Source organism: Clupea harengus, chromosome 13, assembly GCF_900700415.2.
Source record: "Clupea harengus chromosome 13, Ch_v2.0.2, whole genome shotgun sequence".
Taxonomy (NCBI): Eukaryota; Metazoa; Chordata; class Actinopteri; order Clupeiformes; family Clupeidae; genus Clupea; species Clupea harengus.
In genome coordinates this window covers 15,013,146-15,036,785 of record NC_045164.1, presented here as the reverse complement: position 1 = coordinate 15,036,785, position 23,640 = coordinate 15,013,146, and the positions used below count along the sequence as shown (strand labels likewise).

Here is a 23,640-nt window from a genome sequence, read left to right as displayed (position 1 = left end):
AGATGGGAATTGCTTACGTTACTCACTGGCTTTAGTGCAGTCCATTCCTACTTGTGTCTTTTCCATATTCAGCTTGTTAGATCAATCACATTCGCTTGGATTGGTTTTACAGTGACAGCCTTATCTTGGGCCACAGAGCACATGAGTAGCTAAAGCCAACTCACGCGATTACATCATCTGTCTAAACCTCTAAAACTTTGACTGTTCTGATATCAAATCACAATCTAAAACAAATGTTGAGCGTTGACACTCAAGCCCACCTACAGTTGAGTTAACACTAGATCTTTAACTGAAACCAATGAACTACCACATATAATAATCTCTTTAACATGTACGTTTTAGATACTAATGGCCAAGGGTTGTGTGCTTGCCTGCCACACACTACCGTAACATTTCCACATATAGCACAAACAGGGTTCCATTCCACATGACTTGACCTCATATCTCCTGACTGTACTGTGTACACACCACACATATGTTAGACGAGAGCTGCTTCTGTATAGCAGAGGGTTATCTGAGGGTACAGGCTTAACTGAATTTGATATGCTTGTTCTCTCGACTCAAATGAAGAGTTTAAGGGGCAATTCTCACACAATAGAGTATCCTACATTTTATTATACGGCTCCTCAGAATGTTGCAAAAAGTTCCATTGATTTGAATGGGCCACCCCAACATTCGCAGGTCTGATATTTCTTTAAATTCACTGCTGCGAAAAATGTATGACCGCTGTCATTGGTAAAGGGTTTTGTGCTTCTAATTCACATCACATCTTTCATATCATTCCGCAAGTAGTCCGGTCATTTAACGTAAAGGAAAGTAATTGTAACTTGAAATCCGCAAGTAATGGGTTGCTACGCAACACCTGAAACTTTAAAGTTATATTTGCGCGAAAAACCGAAACGGCAACAAAATCATTAAAAAGAGCTATTTTGCAGGAATGTCCAAAATTCCTCTGCACGTCGGAGACCTTTTCGTCCTGTTGGGATTTATTTTTCTATAATGATCGGCGGACTTTACATTATCCCTTAGATATCAACTGGGATTGCAAGTGCAAGCGTGAGGTGAAAGTCAAGTCTTGAATGGAATGGATTCCTGGCAGATTTTAGGATTCTGTTTTTGGGTCGTGTTGGTCACACACTCACATACAGAAGTGCAAACGTCCACAGTGCTGTACCTGCTTGTGAGGGTACACGTTGATGTGGCACTTGATACATTCTTGTCCCATGTTGGCCCAGGAGTTTCCGCTCATCCACTTCCTCTTGCACTTGGGGCACTTGTACTCTCCGAAGCAGCGCTTCTTGCCCTGGTACGGAGTGAGACCTTCACCTTTGGGCCGAGCCTGCAAGGACACGGGAGAGAACATGTACATGTTAACATTCAGAGCAGCTCGTAGTGCTCCACATCACAACAACCTCAAACACACTACAGTAAAATGGGGAGTATACAGGTTTGTGCTCTGAGAATGAATGGAGACAAAATAACAGCAGTTGAGTTCCTTGTGCCGTGTCCAGATGCTAATAACAGATTCATCATCACTATGCAGCTGAAGTTAAAACACATTCAGCTCTGTAAGCTGATATCTCTGAGGGAGAGTTCACCCTTCAATATATGATGACTACACAAAATAACTTGCTTTAACATTTTTTTTTTTTAGATGTCAGTGTTCCCAGTTTTTGTATTTGCTCTAAGCATGGACAAGATGGAGCATAACAAAAACATAACACCTACGCACACACAGAGAGAGAGAGAGGGAGAGAGAGAGAGAGAGAGAGAGAGAGACACAGAGAGAGAGAGACAGATAGAGAGAGAGAGAGAGAAGAATTATTAGCTGTGAAACGTTGAGATCTGTTTAGCAAGATTAAGCAGAGAGGTAAGTCTCAGTCAACCCACAGAAACACTATATAAGAGACTGAATGGAGTCTCAGTCAACCCACAGAAACACTATATAAGAGACTGAATGGAGTCTCAGTCAACCCACAGAAACACTATAAGAGTCTCAGTCAACCCACAGAAACACTATATAAGAGACTGAATGGAGTCTCAGTCAACCCACAGAAACACTATAAGAGTCTCAGTCAACCCACAGAAACACTATATAAGAGACTGAATGGAGTCTCAGTCAACCCACAGAAACACTATATAAGAGACTGAATGGCGTCTCAGTCAACCCACAGAAACACTATATAAGAGACTGATCAGTCAACCCACAGAAACACTATATAAGAGACTGAATGGAGTCTCAGTCAACCCACAGAAACACTATATAAGAGACTGAATGGAGTCTCAGTCAACCCACAGAAACACTATATAAGAGACTGAATGGAGTCTCAGTCAACCCACAGAAACACTATATAAGAGACTGATCAGTCAACCCACAGAAACACTATATAAGAGACTGAATGGAGTCTCAGTCAACCCACAGAAACACTATATAAGAGACTGAATGGTTCGTCTCAGTCAACCCACAGAAACACTATATAAGAGTCTCAGTCAACCCACAGAAACACTATATAAGAGACTGAATGGAGTCTCAGTCAACCCACAGAAACACTATATAAGAGACTGAATGGAGTCTCAGTCAACCCACAGAAACACTATATAAGAGACTGATCAGTCAACCCACAGAAACACTATATAAGAGACTGAATGGAGTCTCAGTCAACCCACAGAAACACTATATAAGAGACTGAATGGTTCGTCTCAGTCAACCCACAGAAACACTATATAAGAGTCTCAGTCAACCCACAGAAACACTATATAAGAGACTGAATGGAGTCTCAGTCAACCCACAGAAACACTATATAAGAGACTGATCAGTCAACCCACAGAAACACTATATAAGAGACTGAATGGAGTCTCAGTCAACCCACAGAAACACTATATAAGAGACTGGAATGTGGCCAGCATGGAAACACATCATGTCATGCATTATATAACAAAAGTGCTTTTCATTTGTGGCTTCTATTTTACCTTTTGGCATCAATTGTGAGCAATGTATCACTACCCAGGAGGGCATACTTATATAGAGGGCAAAGGTTTGGACTAATAGGCTTCACATTAAAAGCAGTCATCTGTGAAATGTTTCAATTAAGCACCTCAACTGACACTTTAGGTAGGCTCCACTCCTATGAATGGCTACAGTAAAGAGCCCATTGTTTTGGGCTATACAGTAGCTATCACTGTAGATTTGTAGCTGCTTCAAGTATCAGTAGATATAAGGCATGTGAAAGCTCTCTCCAGTGGGCTGTGAGCTGTAACTGGGAGTGGTCTGAAGAGAATGAGTTAATGCTGGCATTAGTATCTAGGTCACAAGAACTCGAGCGGGGGCAAGTCCGTTTCTCCCCCAGGGTCCCACAAACAAAAGTTCTGTGTCATCCTATGATAAATGACCAAGTGCAACATGCAGCGTATGCTAACAGATTTAAACAACTTTACTCAGTTTAGTGGAACCCTGGAATCCCTTCAAGTTAATATCTAATCTTCCATTGCAGATTTTGGACTTGTTTGCAACAGCAAAAAAAAAAATATCTGACTGCAAGGTGCATCTGTTCTGACATGTCACTCTGTAAACTATGAAAACACTGCAAAGTATTTCAGCACATTCACTCAATGGCGTGGGTTGTGCATGATGGTGTGGACTGGGCTATCTGGCACCTGGGTGTTGCAACAGCCTTCAGAAAATCCCTGGAGTGCATTCACCTCCACAGATGTTTGTATGCTCTCTGGACATGTGTTGTATCAAGCTCTCCAACATGTGCATGTCATTATATTACTTTCAGCCTGGTTCTTTTTTTATCTTAAATCACTGCTGTGCCATAATTACTTCTACGCAGCCCATTCTTCATTCACGATGAACCTTTTCATGGCATCAGACCTTTGGGTGAAAGTCTGGAACAGAGCCCTTTCTCCAATCACATTGTATCCAAATGAGACTGAATGCATCACAGCTCTCCTTCCTCTTCTGTCAGGCAGCAGGATTTGTTTCTCCAAACTGTGGAGTAAATGGTCCAGAGCTGGTTCCATAGTTTTCCCCCTCTTTTGGAGGGGGGGGTTAGGGTTAGAGGATATGTACCCAGGTCCCATATGAGTAATGAGTGTTGTAATCACAAGCATGTGGCCAAGTGTGGGTCAGAAGCAGGGTCTTTGCGTCAGTGCTAGCGCACGGAGTGTGACAGTCTCTCCCTCACAACGTTAAACAATGTGACTCAACCGCTGTCAACAAAACGTCTCCCCAGCTGACAGCAGCTGGAAATGATGACACTTGTGGGTCTTGGGTGGCGTAGCAGGCAGGCGGGCGGGCGGGTTGGACGCAGGGAGGGAGCGCTGACGTAAAGCCCGTCGCTAACGAGCATGTCTCTCTCCGCCAGCCCACTCTCATAAAGATGGAGCTCTGTTGAGGGCGGCGTCCTCTCGCACACCAGAGGGAAAACAATCAAAGTCATGACACAATGTGGATTTGTTTAAAAACCCATCTCTGGGGAACTTGATTCAAAATGCATGTATGCACTGTATAGATCTCAATTGTGGAGGGGCTGTAGTTCACTGCCAAATGCAATCTCTGGCTGGAGTTCCTTATCTCACAGCGAGAGTTCCTTTAGTTCTCTGTGTGTCTTGTTTCAGTTGCTCCATCTCACATTGCTAATTCGTGCTCAAAATGCATCTGATGAATGAGACAGCCTGGCCTCTTTCACGATCACGATGAAGAATCCTTTCATGTGTGAGTGTTTGTTTCATAATCCAGTGATCCTGATGTGTCTCATTTAAAAAGTACTGTAGCCTTCATTCTCACCTCTGCTTTAGAATAGAATATAATAGAATAGAAAAAAACATGAAAAACTGGTACCTTTGACTTTGTTCTGAATGACATTTGTGAACTGTGTACGTAACCTGCAGTAATTACGGCACTCATGACCACAGCATGTTATTATCAGCATTCAGTATTTCCCAACCCCCCTCCCCAGAACCCCACTTCCAGTTCAAGAGGCTCTCTGTGCCTCCGTGGAGTGCAGTGGAGGGCCCTGGACCAGTGCCAGGGAATACACATGATATTCTGTTTACAGCACACTGACCTATTTTGGTTGTGTTTTTAATAGATTTGAAACGATTGAAGACACCATCTTGTAGTTCAAAAACACGGCAGTGCGATCACATTGGCATTGCCTTGAGTTCTGAGCTGTCAAAAGCCTAGCTGCGCTATGGCTAAGATCATTATGTGGTCTTACTTACACATAAGCTTCTGACTAATAAGATATATACCCAGAGGCATAACACTTAAGGAATGTGACGTGGGGGATTTCTAAGTGTTTAGTGCCGATCTCCGTCATGTATTTTGTTACTCAGAGGGTAGGACTTTATTATTTGGTGACTGCTCTGACCAATACAATCTCTGAAGAATGCAGCTACTAAGAAAGTTTTATTTTGGATCTTCGCTGGGACAAGGGTGTTTTATAATTAAGAAAAAAGTTGTTATTCAAGAGGTTTTTGCATACATAGTTAAGTACTAATGACTCTGTTTACAATTTAGCATGTAGCACTTCCTCAGTTGATGGCATTTTGATGCTAACTGTGGACATATTATCAGAAGTTGAACCACAAAATTGAATGAAATTTGAGTCCTCCTGTGTTTGAAAACATGAGGAGGTAAATATGAAATGTATAATACATTAATTTTTCAAAAATAAATGACAAATAAACTAATAAAAACTGTATTAAATGGGAAATGGGAAATAACTGTCTTAACTATGTTTCCTTAGACATAATATTACATACATTTAACCATAAATGATGGTTAATATGCAATTGCATATCAACAGTTTTTTCACCGATCTCTTATGTCTACGTAGGTTTATTAAGACCAACTGCTCGCACAAATGAACCGTACTTGAAGTATTTCTTCACCAGCCACACACTTGTTATCCCTCCTATAAAGGTCTCTATTTCAATTGTGTTCTCTGAAATCATGACTCATAAACAAAGTTACAATGGTATCCTGAAAAATAGCAAACAACTTAATCAAGACCTTTCAAAACACCACTTAAGCTTCAAATGAATTAGCTTGAAGGGTACACAGAAATCATTTCCAATAACAACCCAAGGAAAATGACACACTAATGGAACAGTGACGCTATGGTTTAACCCAAGTCTGCCAGACCCAGTGTGGGTTTGGTTGCATGTTTACATAGTTCTGCCCTGTGCCGCACTTGGCCACCAGGCAGCCTTTTAAGCTCAAGTTCAACTGGCTTGAAGTGAGAGGAACTAACATTCTAACATGTTTGATTCTTTACACACCGGTGAGAGGAGAGAGAGACAATGCTTTGAAAGGGGGGCCGGGAGTACGGTCAGTGGGCCGATTCATAAATTGATATTTTCTGTATTGCTCATGGTGTGAGAACAGCTCTTCATAAATTTATATTTGCTGTATTGCATATGGTTTGAGAATAGCTCTTGGTGATTTCCTGGCCTAAGCAACGCATTGGTTCAGTGCTGAGATAGAGTCTGTTTGGAGAGGCCGCTGACTGTCTCCTGGACAGGGAGTCTTTCAGCCCTTAGACAGCCTGAGCAGAAGACAGCAGCCTGAGCTGTGGCTCATGACACACACACACACACAGACACACACACAGACACACACAGACACACACAGACACACACACACACAGACACAGCTCACATAGTCCAGACCTGTCCCAACACCACATCAAAGAGCTGTTCTTCCTTCTCACTGACAGACCCAGAGAGTGCACTGGGCAGACTGATAAAGGCCTGTAGAAAGACAAATGAAGCATTTCATCTTGGGCCATCACAGAAATATAGAGTTTAGATTACTATGATGCAAAGACAGAGAGAGAGACAGAGAGAGAGAGACAGAGAGAGAGAGAGAGAGAGAGAGAGAGAGAGAGAGAGAGGGAGAGGGAGAGGGAGAGGGAGAGAGAGAGAAGGGGTAGAGAGAGAGAGAGAGAGAGAGTGAAGGGGTAGAGAGAGAGAGAGAGAGAGATTGTGAAGGGGTAGAGAAGGGAGAAAGTGAAAGAGAAATATCAGAGGAGGCAAGAAGAATTGGGAAATAAAGTTTAGAGTGTCAGAAAAAACTGATGTAAAACCACCACCACCATCCCCCAGCCCCAACCCCCAGTCCCTCCAGCTGGGCTCCCCGAGGACAGTGCAGGGGCCCAGGTCCGGGACATCTCCCAGCAGCCCCAGCCTCCCTCCAAAAGGACAAATACCACAGCACCACAGTCATCTCCCCCAGCTGGAGAGGGCCCTCCAATCAAGCCCAGCAGGGCCAAGCTTGGGGTGGGTGGGGGGTGGGGCGGAAACCAGAAGCAGATGGGCTCCACACGGGTAGAACACAGCAAAACATTGGAGAAAAAAACAAAACACACACTGACCTGCTTTGAATTAAGATAGCTATAGGTTGGCTAAAAAAGAGGGAGTGAGAAATGCTAACTTCGACCTTTTTGCTCTGGGTCATACACAATTCTGTCCACTGACAAGGGGGAAAATGGGAAGACAGGAGAATGATATCAAATGATGTTAAATGGGAAGACAGGAGAATCATATCAAATGGTGTTAAATGGGAAGACAGGAGAATTATATCAAATGGTGTTAAATGGGAAGACAGGAGAATGATATCAAATGGTGTTAAATGTCACAAGCAGAAGACCACCTATATCACAGAAACTGAGAAGGCATACAGGCCATGAACTGAAATTTTCGTCTACGTTTTAGTCTTTGTTAAGGGGGCAATTGTGGCGTGCAAAGCCATTTCAGAAATCAGATGGCTTATTTATTTGTGTGTACGAATACAACATGTTTTTCAATAGTTTATATGCGATTGTTTCTACCATAGGCTGTAAAAGCAGTTGCTGGGTAGACAAATATGCAGGTCTTGAAAACTGTTGGTAATGATTGCATGAAAACCACTTTTCTGGCCTCAATTTAGGAATCTGGGATTTTCAAGGAAATGTGCTTCAATCATTAGAAGACGTCCTTCTTGTCTGAGCAGAGCTTTTGGTTGGACATTGCACAATGAAAAAGTGGTGGGAACTATTTCTTCGCAAAGCGCACCATAAAGAATTGCACAGATCAAAAGACAATGACTGCTATGCATTTATAAAGCGAAGACTTCTACAGTATGTGAATTTTGTGGCTTGTGTTGAGTGGTCAGACTGCATACTGTGTAATGGCCATAACAGATCCAGGCTTGAACACACTCACTGCAGTATTACTGGGCCCTGGGGTAGTGTGTGTTTGTAGCATGTAAACAAATCTCTTGGATGAAGGTTCAAAATACATCAAATGAAGACAGTAAATCATGTAAAATATACTATTATGATATGGCTGCAGGAGCATGTCAAGTGCAGGATCTGAAGAACAATGTCTGTTTTGTTGCCCCGATGAAAGAATATGTAAGAAGCAATGGTCCATATATAGACCAGTGTCACACCAAGAATCACACATCAATGCTTCAAATCTAATGTTCAATGCATTCTTTTTCACCCACATACTCACTCTTTTACACGCACAGTCTAAGACAGTCTCTCATTTCATTTGAGGGTATCCTGCACACTGAACAGGACAGCGGTAAACACCTGGACTTTGCATCACAATGTGAGTCCGGTATCAAACAGAGCACTGTCTGGCTGTCTGTGTGGGGGAGGCGCTCGTGGCCAACAGCGCTTGCAGATGGCCTTCCCCTCCAGCCCCAGACACAGGAGTGATAGTGTCACCCACATCAGCTGCGTCTGGGCGTCCAGCGAAAGGAACACTTTTATTCTACCCCCATCAGTTATTTCCGGAGCCAAGGGCCAAGGAGCCCAGTCTTGAGCAGGCATTCCAGTCAGGTGCATGCTTGTGCTATTTATTAATCCCAACTAGTGCAACTAAATGAAGCCAGTGTTTGCGGAGTCTCCTCGGTTCCTTTTTTTGTGGGTGCAGCTGTCTCTTTTTTTTATGCCTGCGAGGAAGATACCATGGAAGAAAGACTGACAGAGGGAACAGGTGTGCTGTTAAATGATAAATCTGCCTGCTCCCACAATGCCTCAGTGTTTTAAAAACAATCCCCCCTGAATGTGAGTGGCTCAGTCGCTGAAAGAGCTCACAGATAATGAAGCCTGGCCTACACTGAGTAACAAGCTCACAAAGAGGGAAGCAGAAAATTGCTTTATCAGTTCGGCCTGTCTATAAAACAAGAAAATTGCCATAAGAAACTACTGTGTCACCAAAGTGCAGAAAGAATAATTCTGCACTGCAATGCTCATCTAAATTACATGTCATCTCATGTGTTATTACTCTCAGTAAACAATGTAGACAACACTATGAGGATCTTGAAGTGGTCTGCAGCAAAGCAAACTTTGACACACAGTATTCACAGCTTTTCAATTTGAAGAGCTGGCACCTCCCTGAGTGCTAATCAGTTTAAACACAGCACAGTTTTCTGGCCCCTAGACCATTTTCTAGGTTATTACAAAGCAAATCCATGTTTTCCAAGTATTCCAGATAGCGTTGGACTGCTTCCTGGTTCCTGGCGGGGGCCCCGGGAGTTTGGCTGCTCCCTTTCGCCAGCATCTGGAAGCCATCAGTGTAAACAATGGCGTCTGCAGAGCCGGAGCCCTTCTCCTGGCTCCCAGGGGACATCGCTCCAGAGAACACAAGAACACCAAACCTACCAGATACAACATGCTCAATTACCCCCACAGAGGAGGGCAAAAAAAAGAGCTCAACTCCACTCTCCTCTAATCTCTGTTTAAGTTGGCCCACATACAGAATAAGATAGATTTACAGATACACAGAAAGACACACAGATCAGATGTGCTCTCCCCTCAGAGTTTAGTCTCTCTCTGGTTTTGTTTAGTTTGGTCATTAGATGTAGGACTCTTGATAAGGCTGCTAATATATTGACATTGTAAGTTATTTGCCAGGCCTGCTGATCAAGGCACACCTACACAAAAACTCCTACATCATGCATTCAGCTCTATAGAAAGCTGCTGGTCATCTTCACTTTTGAACACTTTCCCTCATAATAGTGCAATCAGAGCTGGTTATGATCTTATTACTCTGTGATATGCCCCCCACCCCTGCTGCTTTCACATGTCAAGTGTGAGTGCCAGTTGGTATGTCAGAGATTCCTGCCCAATATAGCAAGCCCACATCGACACCCACAGCAAGGGATATGAGCAGTCCACTCTCCTCTAGCTATAGCAAGCACACATCGACACCCACAGCAAGGGATATGAGCAGTCCACTCTCCTGCAGGCTACTCACTGCAGCTAAAGGAAGCCAACCAGCCAGAAGTTAATGCCACTGACAGACATTTTAGTGATAAATTGGAGTTGAATTTATGCACAGAGATTAAATAGACAGTGTAAGACAAGTATCACTGGCCCCTTGTCAAGAATGAAAGTTGTCTGAAGAGTTCATGGCCTATAAAAGTGAGCAGGTTTAACGGAGCCTCTGGCTGGACAAGGGCCCTGCATGGGTGCCTGTTCAGTCCTGCTCTCTGTCCAGCTGTTCTCACTGGACGACACTGCTGAGATAAGGATCCATCATGAACAGTAATTGCTATTAATAACCATAACCATTATGCAATCACTCATTGAAATGCCACAGACTTTCTCCTTTCAATAAGTCATTCTGGAAGTTTTGCTATTGTTAAGAGTTTCCAGTAGGTAAAAGGTGAATACATTTCCAACACATACTTTATGTGTACAATCATAAATAAACCCTCACTTTGTTCTCTTCCAGAAGTGTTCTGTGGGTTGGCTTGGAATATAATGGTATTATTCTAGAGCTCACGTTGCCCTGACACCCCATCCCAGCACCAAAGGTGTTTCCACTGTTTTGAGAGCAAAATAAAGGGGCCTACGTGGAAATGTGCTGTGTTAAAACACAAGTGGGTTGACTCCAAAGCTGACACATATGCTAGCATATAAGGATCGTCCAAAGCGTTTGTAAAAACACAAATCATTCTGGATCACAACCAATGGGTGTATTTATGAAAAGTTTCCAAAACCCTTCAAGTCATGCAATCTAAGTAATGATCCTATAAACCATAGCTATTCTCACATAACATTCTCCAAACACTCAAAACAATGGTTTGAGGCAAACTGAGTATAGACCTCAATATGAATACACACACTGGAGACGGGATAGCACAACACACAATAAATCAGTTCTTGGAACCAAGCAATCTTTTGATTTATAGGCAATGCAATTACATTTAGTCACAGTAACAAATGGAGAAGTTATTAAGATACCACAATACTTGCTCTGCAAATTCCCTCTTCTAAATTTCAGGAAATGTCCTCCTGAGACAGTGCAACCTATGCTTAACAGCCAAAGTGACATGACTCACTATACATATACAGTTTCTATACAGGAATTACACATGTTTGTACAAACAGCATATCGCACAATTTATTAAAACTACTATTTTTTTTTTGGTTTGTTTTATCAGTGTTCAATCGAGTCACATTCAACTAAGCAATTTTGCTGTGATTACTTGCGATTAATCACTTTTACATAAAGACTTAAGCTTGCAATGATGGAAATTTAAATTGCGTAATTAATGTAGAAATCAACACAAGGGAAGTATATTTAAATTCAAAGACTATTGTTTAATAGCCTCTTTTAAACTTTGAAGACCGCTCCTCTGAACTACAGATTTCCAATAAAACCACCAAGGCTATCAAAATTGACTGTCAGCTTGCAAGGCATATTTGTTGTATGTGTAGCATGTGAAGAGTGAAGGGACTTTTATTTTGAAATGGGGATTGAGCTGAAGACTTTTGGGGAGGGTATTTATTTTGGAGGGAGCTAGCGACTAGCCAAGCCAGTACAGTTAAGGTTAGATGCAAGTTGAAGTTCTCAGTAAACTTGCAAGCTTGTTAACTCAACTAAGCTTACATCGCGTCAGGTGTACGTTGAGTGCCCCTAGATACTTTAACAATTACATATGCACTAACAGAAATAATAGCAAAACGTTAGTCGCGTTATTTTGGACACCACTCATTTACATCACAACCTCAGGTGTGCTTAAGTTTTGTCATGGCTTCAGCGCTAAGCCTTTGCTAAACTGATTTGGCTTCTTACGCTTTGTTTTTTATGCTTTGGTCTAACGAGAAGGGGCTCTGTAGCTTAGCAGCATTTGGGTTACAGCGGGGGCATATCCACAATCCTGTGCTAACTTCACTCTTCACTGAGCCTGTCAATGCACATCCATCAGCATCCTGGTGTGAGGACGTTGACAGGCAAATAGCTCGCAAACCACCAATATTTTTCAAGAGGCCTTATCAACTGCTAATTCCACTCTGAGCAAGAAGCACAAGGCCAAGGCATGCAAGGAGGGCCTTCTGTTTCATGAGTTCATAAGTACCCTCAATGTAGAGGTACAGTGCTGAGGGCCGTGCGAACGAGTATTTATAACAAGCGCAACCTAAGCTGAACTCACTGCATGCTGCCAGAACAGTGCTGTTTTAATTAATTTAGCTATATTTGTTACTGCGGACCCAGCTAGCCATGCATCACACTTACTTCAACATTGCATACGTTCTTATATGGTTCTATATCAATAGCAGTTCAAGCTAAAACTGGATTCTGGGGATTTTATGTTTTATAATCTAATAATATAGTTCTAAATTAGCTTTGGTTTTTGATCTTTTCATGACAGATTGTTATGTTACCACATGTCAGACACTACGATAAGTACAGGTTTACAACTCCTACTATATTTCCAACTACATAAATAATAAGTGTGCTACTAGTATCCAAATGCAGATTAGCATTATTAATTAGCAATGTGTCAGTATGCTTTCGAAACATGAAATTAAAATGACAATGGATCACAAGGATATCTACAGAACAATATGATACATACAGTACATATGACCATGTAGACTGGTGGTTCTCACTAAGAACTGTGAACTCTAGGCATACACCATGCATTAATTACACATATTTAACATTGTATTATTATGCATGAATATGAAACTTCAACGACCAAATAACCTAATAAGTACTGCCCCCAATGCCAGTTACCAGCTGGTGTTATTGAAATGCATCAGTTCCACTGTCTTTTGTGAGGACAATCTTAGGAGTTCACTACAAAATGACCACAGGCTGTTGCTTCGGCATGGTGTATAAACCATGCAACAGTCTGTGGTTAGATATTTTTCATGTCAACCTTCTTGTCAAAATGGGGTGTTAAATTTGCTCTAGAGCTTTAGTGAAGCCAAAGGTTTGAATCTGCAAGACTTAGCCAAAAACCAAAACTATGTCTGAATATAATGAAACCGTACAGAAGTCTTTTTTTTTTCCAACCCAAAGAAGCATTTGTAGGCTTTACAAAATGGCTCCCTGATAGAGAACAGTCCAAAACACTTTAGCCCATTCTGGGGTCCACCCCCCAACAACCCCAAGTCCCCACCACCAGTCCAAAGCTGGACTTTTATAGACACACATTTACTGATTTAATCACCAGTTATGATTGTTACTTCCTCTAAATCTTTTTTGAATCTCCTCTGACTGATTGTATTGGTGTGTCCACATACTCTCAGTCATAAAGTATACTTTTCAAAAGCATTTGCTTGGAGCACGGTAAGGAATTTGATGACGACATCTATCAGGAAATATAGCCATCTTCTGGCAACACTTCCTTGTATTAACACCAAGGTTGGCACATGATTTTGAAATCCTTTGACCATGGTACCATTATGTGTAAACATGCGAGAGCCCTGTGTTTGGACCCATGCCCTGAGGGGCACACAGACACAACATGTCTCATTTCTCTACTAGCAGTAGTTGCAAGTAAGCTATTCTTATAGCTCCTTGCCTAACAAAGTTGATATTTTGGATTATAAATATGTGGACCTTTTATTTGGAGTTATTTGACTTCATGTCTGTGAGCTGGAGTCATGAATTATGTAATGTAACAAAATATCTAATGTGGACATGACCGCATTACAAAACACATCTTTCCTTAAATATATAAAGTAACTGAAGTGGGTGAGGCAATTTCGATATATATACAAATAATATTTTCCTCAGGAAAAAAAGGCAGGCAATCTGTAATGTATACCCATGTATTAGTGACTAAAATCTATGACCATGAAAGAGTTAGCAGAGATGTTTATTTGCTCGTACAACAGGTAAGCCCTCAATCCAGAAAAACAAACAGTGGCATGTTTTCATAACATTATTAACCCAACAAAAATGTATCTGATACCGGTTTGTCAAGATTACTCTGAAATCTCCTTTAATAACAACATTATTACCTAACCATTAACATGGCTTTAAATGTAAGCTTCAGAGTTCCAATCTGTGTTGCTTCTTACAGACAGGAGGGTGGGAATTTTAATTATGAATGGGCGCACTGTACTAGGCAGCTTTTGCAAACATGCTTTTCCCCAGCTTGATGTGTTGATAAAATGTTAAAAGTGCATTGAATTTCACTGGAGGAATGGATGGCGTCCATGTCTGTATTAACAAGCTTAGAGCAGTGTCTCTAGCAGATAATGTCCAAGAGCCACTTCAGATTAGCTTTACACAAGCCCTGTTCCTCAGCACAGCTCATAGACTTTGCTAGAGACACACAAGAAAGTAACCTCCAGGGGCTTGCTGAAAAAGTCCCTCACAGACATGACTGTTACTGGGGGCAGATTTTTACATTTCCCCTGAGCACTTCACAGCAGAGATCCATAAGTGCCTGTGAACACCATTGCGTGTGGTTTCATAGCAACAGTCGCCTGCGCTGGCAAAACATGCTGTCATACTGCAGCCGATGGATTGGTTCCTTGCACTATAAACCGCCCACTTCCACGCTCGAGACAGTACGTCTCAGCAGTGCCACTTTATGTGTGCCAACTCTCTCTCTCTCTCTCTCTCTCTCTCTCTCTCTCTCTCTTCCTTTATTTCTCCATTTGCCAAACTGGGTTGTGAGATTTTGAAACAATGACATGCTGCAGGTCAGCTGGCCAAGGGAAAGCAGCTCTTGTTCTGTTTACCTTGAGGAGGGCCTAACCTATGCACTGGCCATAGCCAAGTTCACTATCCCTCTGAGCCACGGCTCTGGCCAAGGCCACACTAACGTCATGTGCAGCTGCAGGCTGGGATTAGGTTACCGTGGAACTGAATGACATGAGCAGGTTGATTGGCTCATGTGAAAAACATAGAGCTGTGCACAGTTCTTATTCCACAGCTTCATGCTGATCGAACCATATAAAAACCTCTCTCTCTCCCTTCTCTCTCTCCCTCTCTCTCTCTCTGTGTGTGTGTGTGTTTGTTTTTGCTTGTATTCATTGCTGTAGATATGCCTAGTTGTATGGCGAGCCCCCCATAGGATCGAGCCATGTCACTGCTCCAAATGAACAATGATAAGGATGAGTGTTATGTTGTTGGGCCATAAATAACTGTGTCAGTGCGGCATGGCTTCACCGCTGGGCTGCAGTCAAACGCTGGCTATCGTCTGGACGGAGAGTCTGCTGTGTCTCATCCCAGAGGCCTAGATATGCCTTATCTGTTTACATTTTACACTCCTTTACTCTTTCACTGTCTTCTCTAAGCCCCCACTCTCGTACACCCCCTCCCTATTTCTCCTTCTCTCTCTCTCTCTCTCTCTCTCTCTCTCTCTCTCTCTAGCTCTCATTAGCTCTGTTTCTAAGGCTGCTTTTTAGATGACTTTCTCTGTGTTGCTTCTGCTTTTCTTTTTAGTGAATATGAATATCTGTGTGTGTGTGTGTAAGAGTCTGTGTAAGTGTGTGTATTTCAAGCAAGCCTTTAGTTTTAATAAGACAATTCTCCGAGTGTCAGAGCAGGACAGGCAGACTGGGAGGAAGATCACAGGTCAGACTGTCAAAACATTCCCACAATGTCCTAGCCCCAGCCTCTCCATGCGGTTTCCTTTAACACTGGCCGGCAGCAGCTCATATGACTCAGCCTTGCCTTTTGGTGGAAACATGAAATGACTCACATTTTTACATTTTATGGCCTTATATCACATGATTAAAGCCCTCCAATTAAATTCCAGGATTAGTGGATGTCTTGGCACTGATGTAAAGACAGTGGAGTCTAAAGGCAGTTTCTTTAGAGGAAGTATGCAGCCCCCAACTGACGGGAGAGCTGCTGTTAGCTGAAATAAAACACTAAATATTGAACACAAAATATATGGTGCAAATACTTAATGGTTTAGTTCAACTGTTCTCAAACGTGTGGTAAATCTTTCTTTCCTCAAATTGAAATACATTATGTGCTTCATCTCGTATGTAATTTCAACATCATAAATTGTAATGTGCTGAATTGCCCAACCTTTTGTGATTTGTCTTCCTCCTAGTGGCACATCTATGGGAAGACCAAAGGATGAAATTGCAAAAGCCTCAACCCACCCTTTACTAACCTCCCAACATACACAAACCAAACCCTTTGCACACCAACCACAAATTCCTTTTAATTTATTGACTCTGAAAATGATATAGTTCAAACTTATCAGGGGGTTAGGGCCATTTCATAGCTCTCCTGTTCCCTGACTGCAAATAAATATCACTTCTGCTCTGTAATGATGAATGAACAAACAAAACCAAATAAATGAAACAACCAGATAAAGGTCAACAAACTCCCTTCATCAAACAAACGTACAAAAATCTGGGAACCACGAGTATCCTGCTGTTTGATATGCTGCACAGTGAGGTATTCTGAGGGCTCTATCTGCAATTTCACTGTCCTGGTGGATTAACGTTCTACTATCATCTTCCTGTTGACAGAGGGAGGGCTCGAACATAAATGTAGCGCACTGGCCCTTATAGACCCCAGCATAATCCATCACAATTTACAATAACACCAGCGCTGTGGAACGCCCCTCGCCCTCATATGAAACGGGCTGAGCGCTGATTAAATAGGAAGAGGTCTCAAGGCTCCGCTGGGCCGCAGTCAGAACCCCACTGAGTGGACAATATGGGCTGACTTCCTGACCCCCGCGTCTGGGGATCCTAAAGACAAACAATGGGATCCTTAATTAACATTGGCCATTCCCACCGCAAGGTCTTTTCCTGACAGTGCCGATTCATGGCGGCACACAAAGCCGTCACTGTTGTCCCTCATGACGTGACCGCGCTGCGCTGGCCGGCTTAGCGTGCCTGTGCCATCACTGCCATTCAGTACTGCTTAACATTCTTCCTTGTCAACCAAAGGTCAACTTCTCATTGTCCATCAGGTCAAAAAATCATTGCTGGAGTGAGAAAGTGTGTGTAATTCTTGTGAAATAGTAATTGCGCGGGATGTGACAGGGGTCTGTCAGAGGCGTGTATAGACACTGTTGGAACTCCACAGATGAATTTGTTCATTGCGTGATTTAAACGGAACTTTTTACTGTGAAACATAAGACATCAAGTAAACAGTCGCACCTCTCCTCCAACCACTTCCTGTCACTGTAACTGTAATCTGAAATCACCTGAACCACACCCCTGACCTGGTCAAGAAAGCTCCATCTCCCCTATTGTTCGTTCCCCTCCTGCCCAGAGTCCTGACTAACACAGATAACTCTTTCTATAAGGCAGTGGCATGGCAGCACAGCTTACTGAGTCACTATGTTTACAAGCAAAGCAAGAGAAATGTAACCGTGGTAGCGCACACGCAACAGAGCAGGTTACCACGTCGACGACCATGTTAACTAATCTGCAAAGGGATTAAAGGGGCGACCAGTTTGCTCCGGAACACTGCACAGCAAAGACTTCATTCAACATCAGTACCACAACTCTTCCCAGCCTGGCTCATCAATGATTGACAGAATCGCCAGTTAACAAAGCAGCACACCAAGGCCCCCGTATTCCTCAAGGACTGGTGACACAATAATTGGGCGCATCTAGCTGGCAGGGCATTATCGTTTACATGGCTGCTTTTGTCATTGTTCATTTACTGATCTGGTTTGTTCACTGAACAATACTGTTGTGATATATTTTCATGGTTAGGTATTCGGTAGTTGGCTTCGCCACACCACTAAGTTGTTAAGTATGCTTCAACACAGATGTAGGGTCTTGCATGCTAACTAACATCCTCTTTTCTAACCTGACACCATTATCCTACTGGGATTACATGGTACTTTCAGTTGGCCTTGAACCACACACGGAGAGGAAACTCAAAACTCCCGCTTTACACACTCCTTTGTTTCTGACCTCACCCCTGTGTTCCATGACCATGCACACAATCAGAGTTCCAAATTGATAGTTTAGTATATTTTATAAGATTGATTTACAAGACTCATGAGATTGATTTGGGAGTGATCCTTTATTTTGACCAATATGGTAGACACTACACTTCGTGTGGCATCTTCATGTGATAAACTGAATTGATCTGCTGTTGTCTTGAATACTTATCCAATCAGGTAAGATCACCAATATTGTATTGGTGTTGTTGTCAGGGTAGTACTACTAGCATTATCTTGGTACCACAGAACCTAGTGTACCTACATTCTTTTGGTACCCCTGTGTGATGATAAGTAATGTCCTTACATGAGTTGGTGCCCTAGGTGTGAGGGTGGTTCCACTGTACTGGGACCTGTCTGTTATGGGTTGGTGCTGCTGAACAGTCATAACTGCCTTCTGACCCTGCCAGAGACCTCTCGCTCTCATATCCACCAGTCATTGTGTCTCTTCTACTTAAATTGGCACGCACACACAAACTAGTTCTCTGAAGACTAGTAGATATGGCAGACCATTCAGAACCGCTGTTCTGGATGTGCTAACAAACAAACAATAGCATCCTTTAGAAAAGAATAGCCTAATACATTTGTTGGTGGACCAGCATGTCTTTGGACACCAGTTGTACTGAAGAAAGTCCCTCTCTTAACACAAAAGCCCAATATTGGGAGGATTCCTGCACTGCAATTTGTACAAAATCTCTTAGTCTTAAACATTAAGACAAATAATCCACTAATCAGAATTACCAAGGTTCCCTTTGATCTCTGGATTAAGTAATGTTTTTAGTGGACATGGAACCAAACTCAGAATCTTGTTTTCTTTCATTAACTTTTGCACGCAATAATCTCTCCACTTCTAGAGGCTTCCTGGTCAAAAGCCATTTTAATTTATAGGAAACCTTCTATGAAAGGAAAAAAACGTTTATGAAAAAAATACTTGGGGTTTAGTGGATGACTGCCCTATATGGTCTGTGGGATAAAGTATCAGGACCTCAGGGAGTAGTCTTTCAGTATTCCAGTGCAGTCCAAGTTAAATACCTACGTCGGATCTCTCCCAGAACATTTGTTGGCTTGTTAATACTTCACTTCAGACTCATATAGGTGATCCTATGGTCCATTTCAACTGGATTGTGAAGCTTTCACCTTCCGCATTCATTTATGTAAAAAAGATGCTTTTCTTTCTACTCAAAATGTACTTTCAAAATGTAGTTCAAGTGACAACATACAAGCCCTCTCTATATGTTCTGTTTCCTTTCTGCATGTGCCTTTGATGGGGGACACAATGGCCTGTCCTGGAAGAGGCTGCAGTCTTTGGTAATAGCAAAGGGAAGTGTGATGACTGTTGTATCAGCAGACCAAGAGGAAGAGTGGTATTCCTGTACAGAACACAAACCAGCTGGCAGGAAACCCTCTCTTTATATTCCTCTAACTTTGATTTCCTTTTTGAGGAAGTGTTCTCAATGTGCTTTCCCTGATGCAGTCAGTCCCCGTCTCTGTCACCCTCTGCCACGGCCAGTGGACACGAGCAGACAAACAACATTTGACAGCCCGGAACATAAAATAGGGGGGGGGGAACAAACTTAATTTGCCATGTCCAATTTAATTAACAAAAAAAGAGAAATTGCAAGGTCCTTTCCAATCTGAAGTTGTTTATCAGCTCTCTCTGTGGGACTGACTGATAGCCTGTGAGGAACACTACCCAGCTGGCTGAGAGATACAGGAATGTAAACATATGATTTACACAGCCACATTGTCCACTGGCCAAAGCATGTCAAGACGCTTCAGACTGTGTGAGTTCATTCAAATGATTACGTAGACATTGCAATACCATATGATTGGTTCAAAGGCCAAAATGAGGTCAGAGGTTAATGCAAAATTACAAATAATGATTTTGTCCCAGAGTCCCCATTCTAAAAGCACAACTGGGCAACTGCTCAGCAACATATCATCAACATGTTCGTGCGTTTAAGTTTAAGAGAATATGGCAGATTCAGCTTGAGGTTTTATTATCTGAGGCACACACCAGGAAACTGGGTGTGCCTGGGCTACAGGGACTAATTGTTTTCAAACTGTGCTGCTGAGAGTCAACAATGATGTAACACTCAGTAAAACATCATTGGTTATCCAATTGCTTATATGTTTGATGATTCAGTTGGATGCTGGAAACACAAGAGGAATTGGGTTATTACAAACCGTGTTTATGCAATCATCACAGCAAGAGACTCGGGAGAAAGCAACCGCTTCCACAACCCACTGTGATTGGCTCTTACATCAAGCTGTTTTGCTTTAAGAAATGTAACAGAAGAGCCTCCTACAAACACACAATTTGCCCGACTGATGCTGATGTTTCCCATTTTCAGCATTACATAACCCCTCCGAATGGCCTTGGCCAACACCACCAGCAAGAAAAGATTACGCCTTTCTCACCTAAACTAGCACCTAACACATTTTGTCGTCTTAACACATTACTAAATTCAAAGACCTCTATCTGCATTTGTTTAAACAGTTAGGCATGCCACGAAGATTGACAATCCCCCCTAACGTGCTCTGCTGGCTTGGCATTTGTCGAGACCAACCTCTGAGCTGTTGAATTTCCCACCTTTAAACACTTTTATTCCTGACAGCCTGTGCGCTCGTTGGAGGCAGGAGTTATCCAGCACCATATGGAGCCTCCGTGTGAGGAAAGGACACTGTGTCTGAAGATCCACCATGTGAAGAAGACAGGCCGAACATGTGGAAGTGGGAAATCAACAAGGGCAAAACCCAATAACTAGATATGTTTTACCATATACTGTAGATTTACATTTATATTTACATTTAGTCATTTAGCAGACACTTTTGTCCAAAGCGACGTACAAGGGAGAGAACAGTCAAGCTAAGAGCAATAAAAAAACATGGTGTAACAATAAATACTACTTTACTTAAGAATTAGAAAAACGACCTAGAAAGGAAAAAGAAGTGCAGGAATGTAACTGCTGAAGTGCAAGTTAAGCGCTAGTCAAGATGCCAGTTAGGAAGGGAGGTGCTCTCTGAAGAGTTGGGTCTTCAAAAGCTTCTTGATTTATTACTATACTTATATATAAAAACTGTTTTTTAACCAATTTGGTTATTTTGTATGTAAAGACACAATCTTTGGGAGTAATTCTATAAGACAATGATAGGTCAGTTAATAGGCCAAATCTATGTACAGTGTGTGAGAGGATACTCTGGTCATGACAAATATATAAATCTGATACTAATGCGCATAAAAGTATTTACAGAAACCTTTACAGGTACTGTACACATGTCTGACCCGGGATTAAACCTATGGTCTTCAATTCTTCTAGAATTTTCTTGACAGGCAGCACAATGCTGTAAAGGAACCCAGGCTAAAAACTAAAGCTGGAAACAGGGCTATATATATATACACACACACACATTCCATGGTGGTAACTACAATCTGAACAAAAGATTCTTTATCTTGTTGGAATAAAGAGAGCTTTGTACACAAACCAATGGGATTCATGTGTTTTTGATCAGCACTTGCTCGTCTTCATCTTGCCCTTCAGACATATTGGCCCAGATGATTAAAGGTGCAGTCCGCGGTTCTAATCCCATCCACTTGTGGTCAAATTCAGCTAATTGCTCCTCACGGTCCTCTAGCTGTCCTCTCAGTGTTCGCGCTCAAAACAACTCTGGTATTTGAAGAGCCTTGGCTCTGTCAATGGGAGACAAACACAGTGACTCGGACCAAGCCATGAACATTCCCAGCCAATCAAGATTCAGATGCACAGAAGGGAGGGGTGTACTTTGATAGGTTGTTGAACTCAAATATCAGTAACCTTTTACGAAACTGAAACCGAATCGCAGAGCGCATCTTTAAGTGTGATGCTTCTCCCTCCTCTGACCCTTCAGCAGTGACAGACCTACATGGCTAAATGACTTCAACAGAAATGGTGATATACGTGGACCAGAACGAAACAATATATGCATCACACAAATAGAATGTCATTTGATGTGTCAGTCTGGCAGTTGTTGCTGCACTAAAGAAGCTGGGCCTGTTGGGACAAGGACTATCTTTGAGATTTGATTTAACCAGAATCCCATGGATGTGGGGAGGAATAAAATGACCAGTAGGTCTAAATGTCTGCCCGGGTCACCACAAATGGACCGCACAAAAAAGGGCATTGGCATGGGACATGCATTACAGAGGACATGACTCACGGGCCCAGCTTACATGGCGAGGCACTCACACGGCGCTACAACCTGCATTCCAACAAAGCCATTTTCCATGAGGAAATCTTTCTACATGGGGAATGTAGTAGGGGGGGAAGGAGGTGTCCATCCTTTCCCTTCACAACTGATAAAAAGCCAAAGCAATCCACAGGACAGCAATAGTGAGAATAAGAACTAGCAGACCTCAGACCCACGGACATAGCCATGGATAATGGGAGTTTGGGTAATGACAAACAGGGCAGATCAGCCTCCATGTGTGAGGGGGAAAACTGTTTACATAACGTGGCTGGCTGAGGCGCTGGCCCCGCGCTGCGCTGCGCTGGTGAACAGCTGCCAACAACTGGAGTTTTCTCTCTACTCACTAGTGTTCCCAGAGGAGCGTCCTCCCCAGCGCGCCGCGGGCGGCCCCAGCCAGCCTGTTACCCCCCTTTGACTGGCACATGGTGGAGGGAGCGAGGCCAGAGCCACCCCTCTGCCAACCCAGCCCTCCTCACACCGCTGAGGAGCGGGCAGGCCCAAAACACACTCTCATCCTTCCCTCCCTCCCTCTGCCTCTTTTTCTCTCTTTCCTTCTATCTCCCTCGCTTTTCTCAGCCATGACATTCTCCTGATCCCTATCCGCCTCTGCTCCATGTCCAAAGCGTCCACAGGGACCTGCCACTGAGGGCCAGAGTATGTGGGAGGGGAACAGGGTTTTGCAATCCTAAACTGCCCTCTAAACTGACTGTGGCCCCTTGACTATTGCGCTTAATCTGCGGGAGAGAAGAGACAGTGTGTGTTTGTGTGTGTGTGTGTGTGTGTGTGTGTGTGTGTGTGTGTGTGTGTGTGTGTGAGAGCGCACTGTGTGTGTAGTCAGGAGACTGCATGAAAATGTGATTCTTGGTGCTGGACAGGGATCACAGGTCTCGCTCCTGCGTCCTTGTGAAGTCGGATCCTGGTGTTTGTGTTGGCAGGGTGCAGTAGTCCTCTGGACGGGACTAATCCTTAGCGAGGGAACTGCTTATCCTGGAATTGATTTCCATTAAACTAGTGGAGGCAGAGAGCCCACTCGGAGAGGGTCCGGCATTATTGTGTTTCGCCCATGAGATTCGCCCATCTGGGAGACCCGTACATCTCATATCATTGATGGTTAATGATGGATGAATATGAAGTTGGTTATGAGGCTATGATAAACGTTATGTAAATCATTTCATGTGAGACTCGAGGGAAAGCTCCATTTCTGAGCTGTTTGAAGAGAGGAGGCGTGGGCT

At 42.9% G+C, this 23,640-nt stretch overlaps 1 protein-coding gene across 1 annotated transcript in view; it reads right to left on the bottom strand.

Annotated features, from left to right (window-relative positions):
* zcchc24 (zinc finger, CCHC domain containing 24) overlaps positions 1-23,640 on the bottom strand; it is a 37,144-nt gene that overhangs the window by 7,165 nt on the left and 6,339 nt on the right. Inside the window, exon 3 of the mRNA XM_012838540.3 lies at positions 1,175-1,339. Coding sequence (XP_012693994.1) covers positions 1,175-1,339 — 165 coding nt within the window. The remainder of the gene's footprint in view (positions 1-1,174; positions 1,340-23,640) is intronic.